This window comes from Salmo salar, chromosome 24 (genome assembly GCF_965601325.2).
Source record: "Salmo salar chromosome 24, fSalSal1, whole genome shotgun sequence".
NCBI lineage: Eukaryota > Metazoa > Chordata > Actinopteri > Salmoniformes > Salmonidae > Salmo > Salmo salar.
The window spans coordinates 3745894-3771379 of NC_138314.1; the positions used below are offsets into that span (position 1 = coordinate 3745894).

At 41.4% G+C, this 25486-nt stretch overlaps 1 protein-coding gene across 3 annotated transcripts in view; it reads left to right on the forward strand.

Moving 5' to 3' along the window:
- Positions 1-25486, forward strand: part of taok3a (TAO kinase 3a) — a 106799-nt gene that overhangs the window by 62884 nt on the left and 18429 nt on the right. For all 3 annotated transcript variants that reach the window (NM_001173604.1, XM_014170603.3, XM_014170605.3), the window contains exons 3-11: positions 10971-11203; positions 13151-13222; positions 13848-13949; positions 14482-14527; positions 15246-15342; positions 18032-18145; positions 19886-19977; positions 22066-22159; positions 24965-25046. In NM_001173604.1, the coding sequence (NP_001167075.1) occupies positions 11072-11203; positions 13151-13222; positions 13848-13949; positions 14482-14527; positions 15246-15342; positions 18032-18145; positions 19886-19977; positions 22066-22159; positions 24965-25046 (831 nt within the window). In that variant the 5' untranslated portion in view covers positions 10971-11071. The remainder of the gene's footprint in view (positions 1-10970; positions 11204-13150; positions 13223-13847; positions 13950-14481; positions 14528-15245; positions 15343-18031; positions 18146-19885; positions 19978-22065; positions 22160-24964; positions 25047-25486) is intronic.

A 25486-nucleotide genomic window follows, 5' to 3' on the forward strand; every position in this document is an offset into this window, starting at 1 on the left:
CATTTTCAAGTCTTGCCATAGATTTTCATGCCAATTTAAGTCAAAACTTTATGCCACTCAGGAATATTCAATGTTGTCATGGTAAGCATCTCCAGTGTAGATTTGGCCTTGTGTTTTACGTTATTGTCCTGCTGAAAGGTGAATTTCTCTCCCAGTGGCTGTTAAAAAGAAGTCTGTAGCAGGTTTTCCTCTAGGATTTTGCCTGTATTCCGTTTCTTTTTATCTTAAACTCCCTAGTCTTTGCCGATGATGAGCCACATTTTTTTTGTATTACTTAAGTGCCTTGTTGCAAACAGGATGCATGTTTTGGAATATTTATATTCTGTACAGGATTACTTCTTTTCACTCTGTCATTTAGGTTAGTATTGTTGAGTAACTACAATGTTGTTGATCCTAGGGCTGTTGCAGTCTGTATTACCACCACACCGGCAGTCATGAGTCATGACCGCAGTCAAATTCTAAATGACTGTTGAGTCACGGTAATCTCCTTTTATGCACTCTGGACACGTGTTAGTAGTATCCAACTCGCTAACGATCATCAGGTCGCTAATGGCCTGGTACTCAGGGCTCTATTGTCCCTCTAACCACTCTGACATCAATGCAAATGCAATTGAAAATCACATCAAACACTTATCGTTAAAACAGTATGTGCTTTTAAAACTCACCTCACTGTGATTGATCAATTTGAAGAAAGAAGTTCAACAGCAGATTAAAACTGAGTGTAAAACATGGTTGTTGTGGATGTTATTTCAAAGCCTAGCACATGAAATGGACAGAGCTTTTTAAGGGGATAATTAATTCAAAACTACCATATGCATATTAGAGTTTATGCATAATCATAGGCCTATATATATATATATATATATCATCAGTCATTATTTTAATTCAGGTTTTATTAAAAATAAAACCTGAATTAAAATAATGACTGTGCTGTTACACAATGCATAGCCTAGACATATTACGCATGGCAGAAAAACATTTAAAAAATGATTTGAAGTCTTTGGTACATAATTGGTAGCTTAAATTAGCTTCTCAGCGCTGCGTGGGATGCTACTGTCCCACCCACGGTTTACACTATTCAACAGCCAGTGAAAAATCAGAGCGCCAAATTCAAAACAACAAAATGTCATAATTCAAAGTTCTCAAACATAGAACTATTTTACACCATTTTAAAGATAAACCTCTCCTTAATCCAACCACATTGTCCGATTTCAAAAAGGCTTTACGGCGAAAGCATAAAGTTAGATTATGTTAGGATAGTGCCAACACAAGAAAAACCACACAGCCATTTTCCAAGCAGGAGAGGGGTCACAAAAACTATAAATACAGCTAAAATTAAGCACTAACCTTTGACGATCTTCATCAGATGACACTCCTAGGACTCAATGTTACACAATACATGTATGTTTTGTTCGATAGTTCATATTTATATCCAAAAACCCCATTTTTACATTGGCGCGTGATGTTCAGAAAATATTTTTCCTCCAAAACCTCCGGTGAATCAGCACAACAATTTACAAAAATACTCATCATAAACGTTGATAAAATATTAAACTGTTATTCAAAGAATTATAGATAAACATCTCCTGAATGCAACCGCTGTGACACATTTCAAAAAAGCTTCACGGGGAAAGCACACTTTGCAATAATCTGAGTACGGCGCTCAGAAAAATACACCAGGCAATACAGATACCCGCCATTTTGGAGTCTTCTAAAATCATGAATAGCATTATAAATATTCACTTTCCTTTGATCTTCATCAGAAGGCACTTCCAGGAATCCCAGGTCCACAATAAATGTTGTTTTGTTCGATAAAGTCCTTGTTGTTAGCGCATTCAGTAAGCTACTCCAAATTTCCCCAAAATTTCATGACGAAAAGTAAAAAAAACTTATATTTACGTTCGTTGAAACATGTCAAACGTTGTATAGCATCAATCTTTAGGGCCTTTTTAACATAAAACTTTTCCAACCGGACGATTCCAATGTCTTGAAAAACGTTATGGAACACAGCGATCTCATCACGTGAACGTGCGCCTCAAAACTCATGTCATTTTCTGAGTCACCAACTTCCCGGCCTTCTTGTTCGCTCTGTGTTCACCGCAAAAGCCTGAAACTAGGTTCTAAGGACTGTTGACATCTAGTGGAAGACTTAGGAAGTGCAAAATGAACCCTAAGTCACTGTGTTAGATAAGCAATGACTTGAAAAGACTACAAGCATCAGATTTCCCACTTCCTGGTTGGATTTTTCTCAGGTTTTTGCCTGCCATATGAGTTCTGTTATACTCACAGACATCATTCAAACAGTTTTAGAAACCTCACAGTGTTTTCTATCCAAATCTACTAATAATATGCTAATATTTGACTCTGGGCCCGAGTATTAGGCAGTTTACTCTGGGCACGTTTTTCATCCAAAATCGAAAATACTGCCCCCTATACCTTGACAGGTTAAACAAATTCAGAGTTGGCCTACAATTAAAGTGAATTTGTATTTTATTTTGAATAGCCTATTAAAAGGGCATTTAAAAATATATATTTTCATCATTAATATGCTGACACATTACCTTTTAGCTACAGAAAATCTCACCACCGAGCATTTCCATCTTCTCCCCTCATTCCTTTCTAAAGCGGGCAGAAAGAGGGGCTGTCAACAGTTTAAGCAAATATGTTTTGTTGTGAAAACATGTTACTGTTTCTGGACAGATTTAACCTGGTTTCCCAAATTAAGGACTGGGTAGCTGCAGGAACAGGTTTGGAGAGCCTATGTCATACAGAGTTTGTGCAGAATATCACCTGTCACACAGGTAGACTTCCAGACATGAGTGAAACATTTACAGGTGGGAAAGTGCCCTCCATTCGCCATTCCAGTGCATACAGATGACTTGTATTTTTTCTCCTGCCCCTGTTCCTGCCCATTTAGTAATGAGCCATTCTAAATCAAAACTATTTTAACAAATTAGTAAAGACAAGATTAAATTGAGAGTAGTCTGATGGGTGAAAATGTGATCACTTGAAAAGAGAACAGTGTGTGCAGCCTATAGCTGCATCATGCAACCCATATCATATATCCTTTGATTTCTAAGGCATTCTAAGCTTTGTATCATTCACAACTAAAGTTGCCAAATAACTCTAAATCTAGCATATAAGAGCTGTTTCAAATGATCACTTTTACGCTCAACATAGCCACTTCATAGCCAACTCATATTCTGTTCTTCCTGAAATACATTTTTTTTTCATATCATGTTTCTTTAGACTTTTTTTAAATCTAATGTTCCAAAGGTGCATATCAGCTGCTTGTATGCATGGAGGCCTGGAGATGCTAAACATGTTTATGTTAATTAACGGTAAATTACCATGATACCGACAGTCTTTTGCATGACATTAACCGGCTTACAAAATGTCATGACCGCCACAGCCCTTGTTGATCCATCCTCAGTTTTCTCATATCACGACCATTAAACTCAGTAACTGTTTTAAAATCACCATTGGCCTCATGGTGGAATCCCTCTTCAGCAACTGAGTTGGGAAGGATGCCTGCATCTTTGTAGTGACTGGGTGTATTGATATACCATCCAAAGCCTAATTAATAACTTCACCATGCTCAAAGGGACAGTCGGCGTCTGCTTTTTTTAAATGTTTACACATCTACCAATCGGTGCCCTTCTTTGCGAGGCATTGAAAAACGTCTTTGTGGTTGATTCTGTGCTTGAAAATCACTACTCAATTGAGGGACCTTACAATTATCTGTTTGTGTGGGGTACAGAGATGGGGTAGTCATTCAAAAATCATTTTAACCCCTATAATTGCACACACTGTGATTCCATGCAGCTTATTATGTGATTTGTTAAGCAAATGTTTACTCCTAAACTTATTTAGGTATGCCATAACAAAGGGGTTGAATACTAATTGACTCTAGACATTTCAGCTTAATTTTTTTAATGAATTTCGAAAATGTTCTACAAACAAAATTCTACTGACATTATGTGGTATTGTGTGTAGATCAATGACACAAAATCTAAATGTAATCCATTTTCAATTCAGACTAACGCAACAAATGTGGGAAAAAAAAGGGGTGTGAATACTTTCTGAAGGCTCTGTACTATATGCACCCACTCATTCATTCACGCGGACCTAAATGCATGCATGTGCACTCCCTCATACACACGTGAGCATATTTACACACACACACACACACACACACACACACACACACACACACACACACACACACACACACACACACACACACACACACACACACACTAATCTAAACCTCTTCGCTGAACACCTCCCTTAGCACAATGGCAGTCATAGATCCGCAAATTATTCCCAAACACACACACACACCAAACGGTGTAAGTGGGTAGAGGGAGGACAGGGAAGCAGTTGTTGAACTAACCCAACAGCACTGTTACAACCTGTTGTTGCATCATATCACACATTTCTACTGAGGAGGAGAGGAGCAGGAGGAGAGCAAAAAAAGAGGGAAGAGAGATGGAAGTGAAGTGTCCCTTGAGTGAGCATGTGGCTTCTTAATTTTCTCAATTTCTATCTCAGACCCTCTTCCCTCTCTCCTTCTATCACTCTCATTTACACTGAGTGGACAAAACATTAGTACTGACTGGGTGAATCCAGGTGAAAGCTATAATCTCTTATTCATGTCACTTGTTAAATCCACTTAAATCCGTCTAAAAGTATGGGAGGAGACCAGTTAACTTCACTGGGGTAGGGGGCAGCATTCGGAATTTTGGATGAAAAGCGTGCCAAAATTAAACTGCCTGCTACTCAGGCCCAGAAGCTAGGATATGCATATAATTAGTAGATTTGGATAGAAAACACTATAGTTTCCAAAACTGTTAAAATAATGTCTGTGAGTATAACAGAACTGATGTGGCAGGCGAAAACCTGAGGAAAAGCCATCCAGGAAGTACTATATAAGTACTACCATACAAGGACTTAGGACCCAGTTCACGATCTCTATGGCTTCTTCTACACGTGGCCAGTCTTTAGGCATTGTTTCAGGCTTTTACTCTGAAAAATGAGGGAGATACAGCACTTTCAATAAGTGGACAGTGGAAATTTCCAGACATGAGTCCACCACGTGATCGGGAACGCGCCTTTCTTGTTTCTCCTTTTCTATTGATGAAGCTTTAGTCCGGTTGAAATATTATTGATTATTTATGACAAAAACAAACTGAGGATTGATTTTAAACATCGTTTGACATGTTTCTACGAACTTTTACTGTACTTTTTTGACTTTTCGTCTGGATGTTGAGAGCACGCTTTGTGCCTTTTGGATTACTGAATTAAACGCACAGTGGCTGGATTAACAAGACGTTTATCTTTCATCAATGTTTATGATGAGTATTTCTGTAATTTGATGTGGCTCTCTGAAATTTCACCGGATGTTTGTTTGAGACAATGATTACTGAACAAAACGCGCCAATTTCAACTGAGGTTTTTGGACATAAAGAGGGACATTATCGAACAAAACAAACATTTATTGTGTAACATGAAGTCCTGTGAGTGCCATCTGATGAAGATCATCAAAGGTTAGTGATTAATTTAATCGCTATTTCTGACTTTTGTGAGCCCTCTCCTTGGCTGGAAAATGGCTGTATGGTTTTCTGTGACTAGGCACTGACCTAACATAATCGTATGGTGTGCTTTCGCCGTAAAGCCTTTTTGAAATCGGACACTGTGGTTGGATTAACAAGAAGTTTATCTATAAAATGGTGTATAATACTTGTATGTTAGAGGAATTTTAATTATGGACTTTCTGTTGTTTTGAATTTGGCGCTCTGCAATTTCGTGTTGTCGAGCGTCCCAACCTCGAAGGATTTTTAAAGTCTTGAGACAGTTGAGACATGGATTGTGTATATATGCCATTCAGAGGGTGAATGGGCAAGACAAAAGATTGAAGTACCTTTGAACGGGGTATGGTAGTGGGTGCCAGGCGCACCGGTTTGAGTGTGTCAAGAACTGCAACGCTGCTGGGATTCTCACGCTCAACAGTTTCCCATGTGTATCAAGAATACTCCACTACCAAAAGGACATTCAGCCAACATGACACACTGTGGGAAGCATTGGAGTCAACATAAGCCAGCATCCCTGTTAAACACTTTCGACACTTTGTGGAGTCTATGCCCCGACTGAGGCTGTTCTGAGGGCAAAAGGTGGTGCATCTCAATATTAGGAAGGTGTTCAGAATGTTTTGTGCAATCAGTGGCTTTGAAACCTTTTGAAACCCCTACCACGTGGGTAAAATCACTGATGCTCTTTCTCTCATGTGCTCTTCTCTCTCCTTTATTTTCTCTCTTTATCTCACCTCTGTCTCTCTCTCTCTCTCTGTCTCTCTGTGTTCTTTTATCTGGTGGAAGCTGTGTATCCAGATTGAGTGGGGGGCTTACGTCAGGTTTTATTTGAAGCTCTTACTGGAGAGGTTTGAGCTCAACAGGAGGAGAGGGGAGACCGACCAGGATGATGCAATGAAGAGACACACACACACACACACACACACATTTGGAATACTTTATTTGGATTCACTGTCTAGCCTATAATCATGGAAACAAAAACACGGTCTCTGCACGCGCACTCTCACACACTCTCACATACACTCTCTCTCTCTCACACACACACACACACACAGTGTGTTTTCCCTGTTGGCATGTCGGAAGGGCCAGTGAATGATTGCAGGATGTTTGAATACATGGTGTTTTTCTATAGCTAAAGGGTGTATTTATCGTTCTATGTAAGGTCTATAACAGCAGAGGCCAGTAAGAAACATGGCGCCTATTTCATTCAGAACAATCTGACCATGAACTGAGAAGTTGCCAGTGGTTTATCCATTCCTAACTCAGTGGTGGAATGAATCAATGTTTTTAAAAAGGTTTCAACCCATATTTTTCACAGGTTTTGCAAAGCAGTAATTATGTAAGTTGTATGTGTGAACTGAACTTTAGTTTAACAGAGTAACGCTACGTTTTAAGGAGAAAAGGTTCCTGGAGTATCCTTTAGGGGTTCTTCAAATTGAAACTGTGGGGGAACCCCTATAAGTTCTTCGAAGAACCCTCTTAATGGGTCCTCAAGAACCTTTTGAATAACCTTTTGGGGTTCATTTTTTAACTAGCCCCCTCACCTAATTATTATTTATTTTTATTATTGTTGTTGTTGTTATTATTCATAGTAATATGCATAACAATAATATCAATAACACTATTTTAGTTGTCAGTGTTTAATGATTTTAGTGGCAAAGCAGAATAAAAAATCCAAGTATGAGGCAAACTCCCAGCATAGCCCCAAGACCAATTGGTATATCCTCTGGTGTGTTGATATTAATGTATTGATGTTCTCCGCATCCATAGCCAGGATGATTTTGCAGTGCATGGTGATCGAACAGGTTTCCTGTTATATTCATCAGATGTGTAGGGAGGGTGAAGTCTGAATCCCAAAAATAGTAATTATACAGATGATTAACAAAACATGCACATGACAGCATTCATACCTTGTGAATGAAAAAAAGATATGTTTTGATAATGGTTTTCATACGCATACCTTGTCCATAATGTAGAGGCCTATGGGATGAGGTAGATGTGATCTGCATAACATACCAATTGACATACCTTTGTATGCCTCCTCGTCTGTATACCTACAGACACAAAAGTGAGCAGTTCAGTCATCTGCACCCAATACAGCTAGCCTTCAACATATTGTTATAGCCTACATATTCTTACCTCTTTGTTGGTTTGATATCCATTGAATTGTGTCCTTTTTCAATTTTAGAAAGATTGGTACAAATATAAAAAGATAGATGGTATCATCATAAAACAATATGAATTTAGACATACAAACCTTACCTTAAATTGAGGAGATCTTAAAAATGTTAATTTAAGTGCCTGTTGTCCTTTCAACTTCAAATCCAAATGTTTCAGTTGGGCAGTTAGGTTCCTGCAAGAACCCCCACCAACTAAGGAGGTTCCTCGATGAACCCCACCTCCTATAGGGTTCTTGGAATAACCTTTTGGGGGCAATTTTCAGTGCCAAGAACCCTAAGGTTCTTCAAAGAACTTTGAGGATCTTAGAAGAACCCTTTTTGAACCCATCATTTTTTGAGTGTATAGCAAGAATCTAAAACAATGCACAGTATTGTATTGTACACATTAGAACCCTTGTACCCAGGCTGTCATGCATCGAGAAGAGGGCACAACAAAGCCTATTCCCCCTCAGGAGACTGAAAAGATGTGGCATGGGTCCTCAGATCCTCAAATGGTTCTACAGCTGCACCATCGAGAGGATCCTGACTGGTTGCATCACCACCTGGTATGGCAACTGCTCGGCCTCCAACCACAAGGTACTACAGAGGGTAGTGCGTACGGCCCAGTACATCACTGGGGCCAAGCTTCCTGCCATCCAGGACCTCTATACCAGGCGGTGTCAGAGGAAGGCCCAAAACATTGCCAAGGACTCCAGCCACACTAGTCATAGACTGTTCTCTCTGATACCACACGGCAAGCAGTACCGGAGCGCCAAGTCTTGGTATAAAAGGCTTCTTAACAAGCCATAAGACTCCTGAACAGTTAATCAAATGGCTACCAGGACTATTTGCATTGTCCCCACCCCCCCATTTCTATGCAGCTGCTACTCTCTCTTTATTAACCATGCATAGTCACTTTACCTCTACCTTCATATACATATTACCTCGACTAACCGGTGCCCCCGCACATTGACTCTGTACTGGAACCCCCTGAATATAGCCTCACTACTGTTATTTTATTTTATTGTTGCTCCTTAATTATTTATATATTTTTTTCTTAACTGCATTGTTGGTTCAGGGCTTGTAAGTAAGCGTTTCACTGTAAGGTCTACACCTGTTGTATTCCGCACATGTGACAAATACAATTTGATTTTATTATGGATACTTCCTACATATCCTATCGGTTTTTCACACCATAAAGCCCTCAAACTCAACTCTGGACCTCGAAGACCGTTTCACTGCATTTGTTTTCATTGTTCATCTCTAATCAGGGACTGATTTTGGACCTGGGACACCAGGTGTTTGCAATTACCCATTTAATACCCATTTTAAAAATGAAAGTAAAATGATAATAAAGGAGGCGACAAGGACAAAACAATATAACTTGCAACTAACGTAAACCCCCTACAGTGGTAACAAGGTTTTTGATATATTTTTGTATCTGGAAAGAAGATAACTCTTTAATAAGATGAAACTCGTGAGAATTATGATGACGCATTATGATGACGATGTTGCGTGTCTGTGTGTGTTCCTATCTCTGCCTGTGTTTTTCTGCCTGTGTAAAAAAAAAGTGTATGTGCGTAATCATGTGGCCCTCTGGTCTCTCTGTCTGTGTGTCCGTCCCTCCCTCCCAGGGGAGAACTCCTAATCTCATTGAAACCATGGATGTTGAAGGCTGACCGCGGTACTGCAGGCATTGTTAGCAGAAAACAGGATCCCCAATTATAGTGAATGGAAAAATGTAAATCTTTGTGTAAATTCAAACAATTAATTGAAGACAATCATGGTACCAATAATTGCTTTAAATACCCCAGGTGTATGTCCTTGAACCGATTATTTTAAAATTGAACACAGAAGTTATAAGGATAATTTAGTTGCAAATACCAGCCTGCAGTACCCCAGTCGGCCTTCAACTTTAGTTACTCAATGAGAGGGGGCAGCAGTGAGCTAGCCTGCAACGTCACTTCCTGGAGTAGCTCAAACTGCGCATGTTAAGTCTCCATGAGATGCCATCTTAACTGACTTAATTTGGCTTCAGTGCGCCATTGAGTCTTCACATGGGAGGAATGGTGTCATGTAATCGATGGCATTGTCCATTTATATATACAGTCATTGGTGTGTCACTAACTGGAACATAGCTCAGGCTATATGCCACATGTTTGATGGCCTAGCTGCAGTCTGGTGACTCACAACAGCCATACCTGCTGCTGCTACCCTGTGCATCCGAGTGTGTCCATTTGTGTGCGCATGTGTGGAAGTGATGCACCAATGACTCGCGGTGATCGAGCTGTCCAGTGTGCGTTTGTGTGTGCGTGCATGTGTGTATTTTCCCCCAACTGTTTGTCTGATCTTCTGCTTGGATGAGCAACAGGAGCAGACAGTGAGCAGTCCATGCCTTACTATCTTCTTCTGTCCCCTCTACCCTGCCAACTGTTCATGTGACATACACACACATTCAGCTTGTAATTCCTGGAAAGAATCAGGTTATATGGGGATGAGTAGGATATGGGAGCAGACAAGGTTGTACCGATTCAGTCTCTTGATCAGACTGTGTGTATGTGCATGTTTGTGTTGGTCTGTAGGTCCTGATTGTAAATGTAATCCCTATGTTGTGTGTAGGCGTCCAGTAACTCCATCATAAACGTGTGTGTGTCTGCTACATGGATCGTGCCTTAACTGTCAAGCTGCTTAAATACCAGCCCCTCGTGTCACGCCTCGGCTATCAGTGCAAGCTCGCTGTCCCGGCCATGTTCACAGGCTGATAGTACGTGGCCTTCAGATAGCAGGCCTGCATAAGACGACGCAGCTAGCAAGTTACTACTCCGTGTCATGGGGCAGCCTTGCTGTGTGGAGAAGGTGCTATCTGTTTCCTTAGGTGTCCAGATATCCCTGTCCTGAAATGTTTGAATGCTTATTGTATGAATTATGATTTGTGGATTTATAAAGTATTTGAAATTGTGTGTGTTTGTGTGTGTCTTCCAACCAGATAGTGATCATAAATGCTGTCTGTCTGCACTGTTACGTCCTAACTTATTACCATCTCTCTCTCTACTTTTTGGCATGGGAAACATATGTGTACATTGCCGAAGCAAGTGAAAGAGATAATAAACAAAAGTGAAATAAACAATAAAAAATGTACAATAAACATTACACTCAAAAACATTGGCGATTCTAATAATTCTCTCTCTCTCGCTGTCTCTGTATGTTTCCTCTCATCCAGGTGGGTATGGTAAATGCCCGGCGCGTGGATGAGGAGCAGCAGCTGCAGTGAGGTGGAACACTGCGGTAACCACGGTACCGTCTAGCCCTGCCCACCCCACCATGCCCTCGTCCACGCGGAAGGGAGCGCTGAAGGACCCAGAGCTGGCCGACCTCTTCTTCAAAGATGACCCCGAGGAAGTCTTCTGTGACCTGCACGAGATCGGCCATGGCAGCTTTGGGGCTGTCTACTTTGTGAGTAGTACCTCAGGGCTGGATACTAAATTAAAATATCTCTAACTCAGAATCTTTACATTTCTTCCATTTTTATTATTTTTATTTTATTTTTTAAATGTAACCTTTATTTAGCTAGGCAAGTCATTTTAACTAGGCATTACTGGGAGATTTTTCACAATACATTTAGTACTTAGATAGTATTTGAAGTTATTGGCCAACCAATGAACAGGGCCTATTTCATTTCAATTTCTCAACCAATGGAGATGCTTTCATGGCGATTGTCAATTGAAAGTGCTATTTAGTCCAGGACTGGCCCTGGTCATTGTGTGTTATATGCATTGGGTGTGTGCAATCCATACTATTCCCTGTCAGGATCATGTTAGACAACCAGTCTAGCTGTCTGTGGCTATAGATGTCAGAGTCCAGGGACAAGATCACTCGCTCTCTCAAGGTTGTCTAATAATAACTCTGCTGCCATTTCTGTTAAATTCTCTGTCTCTGCTGCATTTCTTAATCTGGTCGTCACTAATGACAGAAGGCCTTTGAATCTAAATCAACGCAGAGCGGGAGAGAGGGAGAATGAATCTGCTAGCACCAATCCCTCCATCCTCCTCCTCCCCTCCCTTCACCCCTGTCATCCCTCCCTCCAGCCCTCTCCTCCTTTTCCTCCTCCCCTCCCTCCGTCCTCTTCCTTTCAACCCTCCCTCCATCCATCCTTTTCCCCAACCCCTTTCTTTCTACCTCCATCATCCCTTTCCTCCTCCCTCCCCTCCTCCCTCCCCTCATCCATCCCCCAGCCTCTTCATATGCAAGGCTGGGGGGAGAGGGATAAACTGAAGCCTTTCCTCCTAAGACAGCTGTTCTGCGCATTAAGTGGCGAGGCCAGCTGGTGATGGATGGATGGATGGATAGATAGTAGGGCAGGCAGGAGATTTTACTGGGCCTGGTTGACTGGCATTAGTGCTCCTCTAAGTCCAGTCATCTACCGGACAAGGCTACATTCATAGAAATATACTTATTAGAATGGGAAATGGTTTTAAAGGGGCAATCTGGATTCGAGGTCAATGGCTGTGTATCGATAATTTAAAAGTCCAAAATTGGAAATACCAATCCCAGAGTAGCCCCTTAAAATGTTCCAGTCAAATTGCCATAGTCTGAAGGGATTTGCCCATTCTTGTAATTCTATTTATATGGCTAAGGTACTGTATGTCAGCATGCCACATGATGAGGCCATCAGTCTTGTCTGGCTGATTTGGCTGGCTATGATGAAAACCTGGTGCCTTTTGGTCATTGATACACTTCTTCTTTACCTGCTGTGAGCTACTAGGATTGCTAACTGCAAGTGTTTGCTAGCTGCTGTGGCTAGCTCATAGCTCAACTATGCATTCACATTCCTTCTGACCAAAGGCATGTGTATGGGGGGAAATTACTGAAATGGAATGAGGAACCATCAATGTTTGTATGAGGAAGCCATCCATGTGTTCTAAAAGCCTTAGGGGTTTTAACACACGCAATGTGCTAATCCCTGTGTGGTTAAGTACCTAGCTAGCTAGCTAGCTTCTCTGTTGAGTTACTTGTTTCCTCTATGCTTGTTTTTGTCTATGCTCATATTTGTAACTACAGGGAGTTTCCTGTGGTGATCAAATTCTGTCACATGTGTTTAGTATCGCCATCTTTTGAAGAGACAGTTGATTCTTGTTTCCCATTTACCCTCATTTGATTCAGAGCCATATATAGAGATTGGCTATATCTCAGTCATATGACCCACTTTTACCAGTTTTTTTGGCTACCAACTGGATTCTAGCCAGCTGTCAAATATAGGCCTATATCCTGTATCCAGACTACAGCTGTGTGTTTCTACGAGAAAGGCCTGTTCTCACATTCACCCCTCTCGCTCTTTATTTATTTTTTCCCTCCTCTCCTCTCTCTTCCCTACTCTCACTCCCCTCTTCTACTCTCCCTCAGGCCAGAAACTCCTACTCCAACGAGGTGGTGGCCATCAAGAAGATGTCCTACAATGGCAAACAGACCACCGAGGTGAGAGGACTGCAGCCTTTTGCTCACTTTAAACACAAGTTGAACTAATTTAGCACTCTGTCTGCTTTATCAGTCACACCTCAGGCCTTGAAACAGAGGTTAAACAAGTTGAGAGGACAACTAATACAAATGTTTTGAACTCCCTCTCAAACTCTTCCCGCTATGGCCAATGGGACGGTCACACCTCAGGACTTGAAACGGAGGTTCAACATTCTATGGACAGTCCCTTCCTCTGGCCACTAATGATGGTCACAACTCGGTATCTTTGAAATCACAACCTGGCCACTGGAATGGTCACAACGTAGGCCTTGTAGCAGAGATCAAATGAGACGAGAACAACTAACACAAACACTTTGAAATTACACACTCTCCCCACTCTGGCCACAGTATGGTCACACCTAAGGGCAGAGGTTCAACATTCCCTGCGATCCACAAGGCCTTGGGTTGGGGTCAAGGGTTGGGTTCAAACTCCTCCCTTGTGTAAATGGAACTGACCTATCCATCAACCCACTGCCCTGGCCAATATGTCAGGGCCAACATGCTGTGAAAAGGGCTCTTTGCAGATGTGTTGATGTTGTTGACTCTTACACACTCTCTCTCTCATTCCCTCCCTCCCTCTCCTCAGAAATGGCAGGACATCATTAAGGAGGTCAAGTTTTTGGAACAGCTGCGCCATCCAAACACCATTGAGTACAAAGGCTGCTACTTGAAGGATAACACTGCCTGGGTCAGTGGAGTGTGGCAGAGCTGCCAGGGAAAACATTTTTTGTCCCCCTCTTCATCAGGCTGCTTCTATCTTTCTTTCAACTCTTTCTTTTCATCTCTCATTCTGACTCTCTTTCTCATAATCTTGCTCATTCTCTTTCTCTCTCGGTCTCAGCATTTTCTATCTTTCCCATTTTTGTCTCTCTCCATCTCTCTTTTGCAAAGTTTCTCTGATTCTCTGTCTCTCACCATTTGTCTCCTTCTCTAAACCTCCCTTTTACAACATGGTTTATGTCATGATCTTTTAAAATATGCACCAACCACTTCCAGTGTAAAAGTCGTTAGGAAAATCTCTTTGCACTTTCTCTTTTTTTTTGGTTTCCACCACCTCTGCTGTGATGGTCATAAATGAGGCCTTCCTTGTTAATGTCTGTGTCATTATATAATAGATATTTGGGGTTGTTGGTAATTTGTTTAAGGAGGTAACTCTAAATCTTGGGTGTGTTTTTGGGTGTCCACTTGTCTCTGACCTATGACCTTTCTGCCTCTTCCAGCTGGTGATGGAGTACTGCCTAGGTTCCGCATCAGATTTACTAGAGGGTGAGCAGTACACACACACACACCACACACACACACATACATACACCTAAACACACACACACAGTTAATTTAAAGAGAAGTTACAAAATCGCAATGAAAATATCTGGGTTCTTTCTGAGCATGTGCTTTATTAACCCATTAGTAATGCAACATTCATGGTAAGTGAGGAACCTTTTCTCTCTATACAGGGTGTGTAATATTCCACTGTGAATGTTCCTGTTCAGGGTCTCCAAACATTCCGCACCTTGGCCTACGTGATATATTTAGCACTTCTGTTTGTGTCCTGTCCTGGCTGTCATGGAAACAGTTTTAAACAGCCATGACAGTTGGCTGGTTTTGACCTATTTTTGTGTGTGTGAAGCGTTTCTGAAATTCCTCCACTGTAGTTCTACTTCCTTTGACTCTAAGGCTAGGCATCGCTCTGCTAGCCTGGTCCCAGATTTGTTTGTGCTGTCTTGCCAACTCATATTGTCATCAAGTTGGTATGACCGCACAAACAGATCTGGGACCAGGCTATCAGAGCAGCAATCCACCCACCAGGAATGTGTTTTTATAACCCTTTTATCCCAACCCTGTTAGACTTTACACATTTAACAGATGCTTCTGGGGTTTGTTGTTGTGTGTCATATCAGGAAGGGCAGATTGCTTGTGTCTCTAGGTAGCACTGACAGTTTTCCCCCTTGATGTATTTTTCTCTTCTTTGTACCCTCTCTTCCAGTTCATAAGAAACCGCTCCAAGAGGTTGAAATTGCTGCCATAACCCATGGTGCCTTGCTAGGACTGGCTTACCTCCATTCCCATAATATGATTCACAGGTGAGCTGTCGGTCTACCTGTCTTCCATCTTCCCCCTCGTTAAAATGTTTGTCATCAACATCTTAAATAAGCCCAAGCCCCCCCCCCCCCCCCCCCCCCCAGCTTCTTCTTCACCCAAATCCAGATAGCTGATGTTCTGAAAGAGCTGCAAAATCTGGATCCCTACAAATCACCTGGGCTAGACAATCTGGACCCTCTCTTTCTAAAATTATCAGCCGCAATTGTTGCAACCCCTACTACTAGCCTGTTCAACCTCTTTCGTATCGCCTGCAATCCCTAAAGATTAGAAAGCTGCCACGGAAACTCTTGACCCAAACTGTTACAGACCTATATCTATCCTGCCCTGCCTTTCTAAAGTCTTCGAAAGCCAAGTTAACAAACAGATCACCGAACATTTCGAATCCCACCGTACCTTCTCCACTATGCAATCTGGTTTTCGAGCTGGTCATGGGTGCACCTCAGCCACGCTCAAGGTCCTAAATGATATCATAACCGTCATAGATAAAAGACAGTACTTTGCAGCTGTTTTCATCGACCTGGCCAAGGCTTTCGACTCTGTCAATCACCGCGTTCTTATCGGCAGACTCAATAGCCTTGGTTTCTCAAATGACAGACTCGCCTGTTTCACCAACTACTTCTCAGATAGAGTTCAGTGTGTCAAATCGGAGGGCCTGTTGTCCAGACCTCTGGCAGTCTCTATGGGGGTGCCACAGGGTTCAATTCTCGGGCCTACTCTTTTCTCTGTATATATTAATGATATCATTCTTGCTGCTGGTGATTCTCTGATCCACCTCTACGCAGACAACACCGTTCTGTATACATCTGACCCATCCTTGGACACTGTGTTAACAAACCTCCAAACGAGCTTCAATGCCATACAACACTCCTTCCGTGGCCTCCAACTGCTCTTAAATGCTAGTAAAACTAAATGCATACTCTTCAACCGATTGCTGCCCGCACCCTCCCGCCCGCCTAGCAAATCTACTCTGGATGGTTCTGACGTAGAATATGTGGACAACTACAAACACCTAGGTGTCTGGTTAGACTGTAAACTCTCCTTCCAGACTCACATTAAGCTTCTCCAATCCAAAATTACATCTAGAATCGGCTTCCTATTTCGCAACAAAACCTCCTTCACTCATGCTACCTCCTTCACTCAAACATACCATCGTAAAACTGACTATCCTACCAATCCTTGACTTCGGCAATGTCATTTACAAAATAGCCTCTAACACTCTACTCAGCAAATTGGATACAGTCTATCACAGTGCCATCCATTTTGTCACCAAAGCCCCATATACTACCCACCACTGCGACCTGTATGCTCTCGTTGGCTGGCCCTTGCTACATATTCGTCGCCAAACCCACTGGCTCCTGGTCATCTATAAGTCTTTGCTAGGTAAAGCCCCACCTTATCTCAGCTCACTGGTCTCTATAGCAACACCCACCCATAGCACGTGCTCCAGCAGGTATATTTCAACTGGTCATCCCCAAAGCCAACACCTCCTTTGGCTACCTTTCCTTCCAGTTCTCTGCTGCCAATGACTGGAACGAATTGCAAAAATCATTGAAGCTGGAGACTCATATCTCCCTCACTAACTTTAAGCATCAGCTGTCAGAGCAGCTCACTGATCACTGTACCTGTACACAGCCCATCTGTAAATAGCACACCCAACTACCTCATCCCCATATTGTTATTTATTTTGTTGCTCTTTTGCACCCCAGTATCTCTACTTGCACATCATCATCTTCACATCCATCACTCCAGTGTTGATGCTAAATTGTAATTATTTTGCCACTATGGCCTATTTATTGCCTTACCTCCCTAACCTTACTACATTTGCACACACTGCACATATTTTCTATTGTGTTTTTGACCGTACATTTGTTTATCCCATGTGGAACTCTGTGTTGTTTTTGTCGCACCGCTTTGCTTTATCTTGGCCAGGTCGCAGTTGTAAATGAGAACCTGTTCTCAACTGGCCTACCTGGTTAAATAAAGGTGAAAAAAAAAAATGTAAAACACATTTGAGCTGTTGCTGAGACGAGATATGTGGTGCCTCTGTTCTCATTGTTAAGTAATAATGAACTCATCGGAGATAACATTCTTAGAGTTGTCATCTGCCAACCCTAATCTGTATTTCAATGTGCATTCCAACAGGCCCTTTTCTTGAAACGTGATATTCAGGGAGTATGTTATATGAAACCTTTATCATTTTACCACCATGGCCCATAAAGACAAATATTACTGTTTTACCATGTTAAAAGTTATGAAACCGAAAGGAAAGAAATAAGTATATTTATTCACCACATAAATGAATTGTGAGATTGTATGCCTCCCAAAGTACAGGCCTAAATAAATGTGTGCTTCGCTCACTGTTTAGCTGAGCTCAAGGAAATGCCTTTATTAAGCTTGAGTTATTTGCATTTCAACCTGACAGTGAGACAATATTTCCTTTTCTTCCTGCTTTTAAACGCATCACTATAAAGTCACATTGTCATATGCACACCACATTAGAGGCTAGTGGATATGCAGGCATATGCATGAAAAAGACAGACGCCAGTGCACTTCAAACTTATCACTCCCAAGAGGTAGCTAATACACCTAGTAGCCCATATCACTTTGAACCATATCCCACCACCCTATTCTAACCCTGTTTTATGTGTCATCGCTTATTTTTTTCTCCAGAGATGTGAAAGCTGGAAACATTCTGCTAACTGAGCCAGGCCTGGTCAAACTGGCAGACTTTGGCTCTGCCTCCATCGCCTCTCCTGCCAACTCCTTCGTAGGAACACCTTACTGGTCAGTACCTACCATTTGAAGGTAGAGTCAGCAATATGACCTTAGATGCAGAAAGTAAACAGCATAGTGGGTCAATTTCCGCAACAACTAAGAGCGCTGAAGTGCGAGGCTCAACTTCTCTGCTGTTTTGGTCCTGTGGCTACCATGTTGTAAAAGTGTGAAGCGAGTCTGTGTACATGCGCAGATCCTGTGTGTGACTGTGGGAGCGAAGTCTTGCATCTTGCTCATTATAATATGTCCGGTGCTGCTCATGGCAACATAATTTCGCTGAGTCTACCTTTAACAATATCTCAACACTACACTTTACTGGTCAGTACCTCAACACAGACACAAACACCTTACTGCTCAGTATCACCACACTAACATAATATATAGCTAGCCTAGTAGTATATAACATAGCTTTGCCTCTATAGCCTCTCCTGACAACTCTTTCGTAGGGACACCTTATTGGTCAATATCTTAACAATGGCACAATGTACATGGAGTGTACAAAACATTAAGAACACCTACTCTTTCCATGATATAGACTAACCAGGTGAAAGCTATGATCCCTTATTGATGTCACTTGTTAAATCCACTTCAGTAGATGAAGGGGAGGAGACAGGTTAAAGAAGGATTTTTAAGCTTTGAGAAAATTGAGACATGGATTATGTATGTGTGCCATTCAGAGGGTGAATGGGAAAGATAAAAGTGCCTTTGAACGGGGTATGGTAGTAGGTGCCAGGCACAACGGTTTGTGTCAAGAACTGCAACGCTGCTGGGTTTTTCACAATCAACAATTTCCCATGTGTATCAAGAATGGTCCACTACCCAAAGGACTCAATATTAGGAAGGTGTTCTTAATGTTTTGTACACTCAGTGTATTCCTACATGATTAGTACCTCATCCCTAAGATTTACTGGTTAACACTGATGCAATGTAAAGCTATATATTGTATTGTATTTGTATACTCTTGTATTTAGCTGTTATTTACCCAGGTTCGTCTCATTGAGACCTAGTCCAAAACGTCTCCTTTGTGGGAATTCTGTAACATACTTGTCAGTACCTAACGCACTACAATAGGGCTTTTCCACTCCAGTCCTGGGGCCTCCCCAGAATGCACATTTTGTTCCAGCCCACCACTATCCCATTTGATTCAACTACTCGAGGCCTTGACGATTAGTTGATTAATTGAATCACATGTTCAGCTGGAACACGAATGTGGGAAGCACTGGGACCAGATGGCTATGCGTCATAATTTACCACTATTTATTTTTATTTTTTAAACAATGGTCATTCACATAGAAACCCTCATAGTAACGCTGGAGACAAACAAACAAAACATAGGGAGAACTCCCAGAACACTGTGTCGATTCTCCTGATACTCTCTATTCATGATACTCAAAGCTCACAGTGTGCTACTTGTATCCAGCCAGGCTGTTAATTCGACACATAACGTACACCCCTTAGTCTTCCAGCAGCACATTATTCAGACCTGAGCTTCTAGCTAGGCTATCACTGCATACCAAAGGGACTTTAATATATCCAGGCTTAACAGATTATGAATTTCCACAAATTTAACACTGGTGGTTAATTACTGACGTGTGTGTGTGTGTGTGTGTGTGTGTGTGTGTGTGTGTGTGTGTGTGTGTGTCCGTGTGTGTGTGTGTGTGTGTGTGTCCGTGTGTGTGTGTGTGTCCGTGTGTGTGTGTGTGTGTGTGTGTGTGTGTGTGTGTGTGTGTGTGTGTGTCCGTGTCCCAGGATGGCCCCGGAAGTGATCCTAGCGATGGACGAGGGCCAGTATGAGGGGAAGGTGGACATCTGGTCCCTGGGAATCACCTGTATTGAACTGGGTTAGTGTACATCTGTTTTTACTGTACCAGGCTTTTCTCAGTTTTTACTGACATACTTACATTTCAGTCATTTAGCAGACGCTCTTATCCAGAGCAACTTACAGTCAGTGCATTGGTACGTGCAGTGCCTTCAGGAAGTATTCACATCCCTTGACTTTTTCCACATTTTGTTGTGTTACAGCCTGAATTTAAAATTGATTAAATTTAGATTTTGTCACTGGCCTACACACAATACCCCATAGTGTCAAAGTAGAATTATGTTTTTAGAAATGCTTACAAATTAATAAGACATGAAAAGCTGAAATGTCTTGAGTCAAAAAGTGTTCAACCCTTTTGTTATGGCAAGCCTAAATAAATTCACAAGTAAAAATATGCTTAACAAGTCACATAAGAAGTATTGGACTCTGTGTGCAATAATAGTGTTTAACATGATTTTTGAATGACTACCTCATCTCTCTACCCCAGACATACAATTATCTGTAAGGTCCCTCAGTCGAGCAGTGAATTTCAAACACAGATTCAACCACAAAGATCAATGCCTCGCAAAGAAGGGCACTTATTGGTAGATGGGGTAAAAAAAAAAGCAGACATTGAATATCCCTTTGAGCATGGTGAAGTTATTAATTGCACTTTGGATGGTGTGTCAATACACCCAGTCACTACAAAGATACAGGCGTTCTTCATAACTCAGTTGCTTGAGAGGAAGGAAACTGTTCAGGGATTTTACCATGAGGCGAACAGTTAATTGAGGATGGATCCACAACATTGTAGTTACTCCACAATACTAACCTAAATGACAGAGTGAAAAGTAGGAAGCCTGTACTGAATAAAAATATTCCAAAACATGCATCCTGTTTGCAATCAGGCACTAAAGTAAAACTGCAAAAAATGTGTAAACTAAATGAACTTTATGTCCTGAATACAAAGTGTTATGTTTGGGACAAATCCAACACAAATCATCAATGAGTACCACTCTTCATATTTTCAAGCATGGTAGTGGCTTGTCATCGGCAAGGACTAGGGGATTTCTTAGGATAAAAAGAAACGGAATAGAGCTATGCACAGGCAAAATCCAAGCGGAAAACCTGGTTCAGTCTGCTTGCCAACAGACACTGGGAGACATTCACCTTTCAGCAGGACAATAACATAAAACACAAGGCCAAATCTAAACTGGAGTTGCTTAATAAGAGGACATTGAATGTTCCCGAGTGGCCTAGTTACAGTTTTGACTTAAATCGGCATGAAAATCTAAGGCAAGACTTGAAAATGGCTTTCTAACAATGATCAACAACCAACTTGACAGAACTTGAATAATTTTTTTAAGAATAATGTGCAAACATTGTACAATCCAGGTGTGCAAAGCCTTACCCAGAAAGACTCACAGCTGTAATCGCTGCCCAAGGTGATTCTAACACGTATTGACTCGGGTGTGAACACTTATGTAAATAAATATTTCTGTATTTAATTTTCAATACATTTGCAAAAGAAATTAAAAACATGTTTTCACTTTGTCATTATGGGATATTGTGTGTAGATGGGTGAGAGGAAACATCTATTTGATCCATTTTGAATTCAGGCTGTAACACAACAAAATGTGAAATCGTCAAGGGGTATGAATACTTTCTGAAGGCATAGTAGCTACTCCTGTCCGCCCCCTGTAGAGCATTGTCCTGCAACTAGTCCACATCTCAGGAGGCGTCGTTACTTGTTAGGAAAATGTACTTTTTATGGCCTTCCTCAGAGTGTCAAAGAAACAAACAGACATGGCTAAACCATCTTGGACTTCCCCATTTAGAGAGAGCGGTGACACACTCCTGACAGACTGACACATGACAGTTGATTCACAATGTTGCTCAATCATGTGTTTGTCATGTGATTATCATGTGTACTACATGTACACACACACACATATACATACACACACACAGAGACAGATAGAATAACATTGTCAAGGTCAAAAGTATCTCTTATCTTCCACCTGTTCAACCAGATATGATAACCCCCTCCCTTTCTCTCTCTTCCGCTCTCTTTCTCTACTCCCCCTTCCCATCTCTTTCTCCTTCTCTCGACCTCTCTTCCTCTTCATAGCGGAGCGCAAGCCTCCCCTGTTCAACATGAACGCTATGAGTGCCTTATATCACATCGCCCAGAACGACTCTCCCACGCTGCAGTCCAACGAGTGGTAAGTCCTCACCATCCCTCTGCTGAGCTGTGTGACCACACACAAACACACACCCTCTCAAAGCCCTGGAAGTCCCAGTCTGTCTCTTATGTAATTACCTGAGGGGCCGAGCTAAGGCCTTTCCTATTTTAAGAACCAAGCCTCAGGCTAAACTCACAGGCTACTACTGTACTGTACCATACACCAAACCACACTCTGCGGGAGGGAGGGATGAAGGTAGGGAGAGAGGGAGGAATGAGAGTGGGAGGGTGAGACCGATAGATGGAGGTAGGCAGAGAGAGACCTGTCTCCCTGGATGGAGACAGACAGATAGACAAATGAAGGTTTGGAGGGAGCGAGGCAGAGAGTGTGAGAGGAGGAAGAGAGAGACAGGCGGCAATCACACTAGCCCCCCTCTTTCTTGTGCTGTTGATGCCCTTTGAATTTATGGTGTGATGACTGCCATAAGAGGAAGATCCAGTCAAACATGACTCTGTCAACATTTACAATGTCATGATACTATAGCCAGTGTACTTTTATTGGCACAGTATAGTTTCGCACCATAAAGGTTGACGTGTGTGTGTGTGTGTGTGTGTGTGTGTGTGTGGGGGGGGGGGGGGGGGGATGTTGTACTCTATTTGACCCAAATAATGGTGGATATAGGACTTTTTATTTTTATTTAACCTTTTATTTAACTAGGCAAGGCAACTAGACTTATATGGCTCTAGGAGTACATTCCTTTCAACAAATAGAGAATCTATAATACAGCTAAAACAAGTTGCAGCTTTTGCATGAAGGTGTAAGTGTTGTATTTATTTTCATATTCCATGTTCCTTACTGAGAAAATCGATTTGTGTGATTACGAAACCCAAAGCAAACGGATTCACAAGTAGCACGCTCCAATAAATAAATATGTGATTGTCTTTTCAGTATGCAAAGATTTTGCATATTTTGACAAATTAGCATTAAAAGCAACCCTTAGTCTTGTACTGAAGAGAGTGTGTGTGAAGCAAGGTTATGGTCCTCCCATAGAGATACAATATGATTTAGTTTTCTATTTCATACACACACGAACACACACACACACAGTAGTCAGTGTATTGTTGAAGGTGCTCCAAATAGGCCTCTGGCATGAACCTCTCTCTCATTAGCTGAGACTAGTTCGAAATGTATACAACTATGTAGACTGTATGACATCGCCACGCAGAGAGTTTGAAGATGGACTTTCAATAACACAGACAAATCAAATGTTATTTGTCACATGCGCCGAATACAACAGGTGTAGATCTTACAGTGAAATGCTTACTTATAAGCCCATAACCAACATCATGAACAGCTATAGAAGCACCCTGGCTTTACCCTGACTCTAAGGCTTGAAAGGTGGGAAAGTGGATATACATTCCCCTATGTATTTAATTGGACAGTGAAGCTAAAACTTTTAATTTGGCTCTATACACCAGCATTTTGGATTTGAGAGCAAATGTTTTACCCTTTTTGAAATGAAAGCACTTTATGTGGTCCCACCGTTTGAAGGTATCATATGTATTTGGACAAATTCAAAGTTTAGTATTTGGTCCCCTATTCGTAGCACACAATGACTACATTAAGCTTGTGACTTCACAAACTTGTTGGATGCATTTGCAGTCTGTTTTAGTTGTGTTTCGGATTATGTTGTGCCCAGTAGAAATGAATGGTAAATCATGTATTGTCATTTTGGAGACACTTTTATTATAAATAAGAATAGAATATGTTTCTGAACACTTCTAAATTAATGTGGATCCAACTATGATTACGTATAATCATGAATGAATCATGAATAATGATGAGTGATACATTTAGAGGCATACATATCATACCCCCCAAAAAACATTCCAACCTCCCTTTTATGGTAATGGTGAAAGGTTAGCATGTTTTGGGGGCATGATCTTTATGCCTCTAACTTTCTCACTCATTATTATTCACAATTCAATCATGATTATCTGTAATCATGGTAGCATCCACATTAATGTAGAAGTGTTCAGAAACATATTCTATTGTTATTTACAATAAAAGTGACTCCAAAATGACACTACATTATTTACCATTCATTTCTACACAACCAAAACAGACTCCAAATGCATCCAACAAGTTTGTAGAGTCACAAGCTTGATGTAATCATTGCGTGCTAGGAATATGGGACCAAATGCTAAACTTTTGATTAAATTGAAAACACTATAAGTGAATTTGTCCAAATACTTTTGACACCTTCAAATGGAGGGACTAGATAAATAAAGTGTTCATTTCTAAAAGGTAAAATGGATATGTATGAAAATACCATCAAACAAAAGGTGACATTCTGTACTGTCACCTCATATTAACGTTTTAGCTTCACTGTCCAAATAAATACGTAGGGGAGTGTATATATTTAAACATTTTAGTAATTTAGCATACACTCTTATCCAGAGCGACTTAGTTAGTTAATGCATAATTAATGCATTCATTTTTTAAACATTTTTAGTCATTTAGCAGACACATACATTTCATACATTTCATGCATTTTTTTTGTAAATATTTTTTTTGTACTGGCCCCCCGTGGGAATCGAACCCACAACCCTGGCGTTGCACACACCATGCTGGTGTTGCAAACACCAACTGAGCCACAGGGAAGACAAGACTTAATTAAGATAGCAAGGTGAGACAGCTATTGCCGTTTATTCCTGTCTAATCATGGTTGTATTCTGTTTTCTTCCAAATCCTTCCACCTCTTCACCTCCACTCCATCTCTCCTTCCCTCATCCCTCCACCACTCCATCGCTCCACCTGTCCATCCCTCTATCTTTCTACAAGGTCGGACCCATTCCGGAGCTTCGTTGACTACTGCCTACTCAAAATTCCTCAGGACAGACTCTCGTCGGGGGAGCTGCTGCGAGTGAGTGCACTTCCTGTTATCTCTGTCAGAGGCTGTGACCTCACTTCCTGTGTCAGTCTCTCAAAGACCATCTGGATGAATGCGTCCAAAATGGCACCCTATTCCCTAGTGAGAAAGTTAGACTCACAAATATCAACCACCCCCCAGCTATGCTCCATACTTTTGGAGTGTAGAGCCAACAGAATAAAAAATGCTTCACTGTCCCAATAATTACGGAGGGCACTGTAATGCACTACTTTTTACCAGAACCCAATGGGACCTGGTCAAAAGTAGCACTATGTAGGGAGTAGGGTGCCATTTCAGACACAGCTGATGATTCACTGCCTCCCACAGCTCTAGAGAAAATAGGAATGAAAGATTCCACAGGGGTTAAGATTTGTTGTTCACATATGCACGCACGCACGCACACACTGATCCCACGGGGGTTAGGGTTTTGTTGT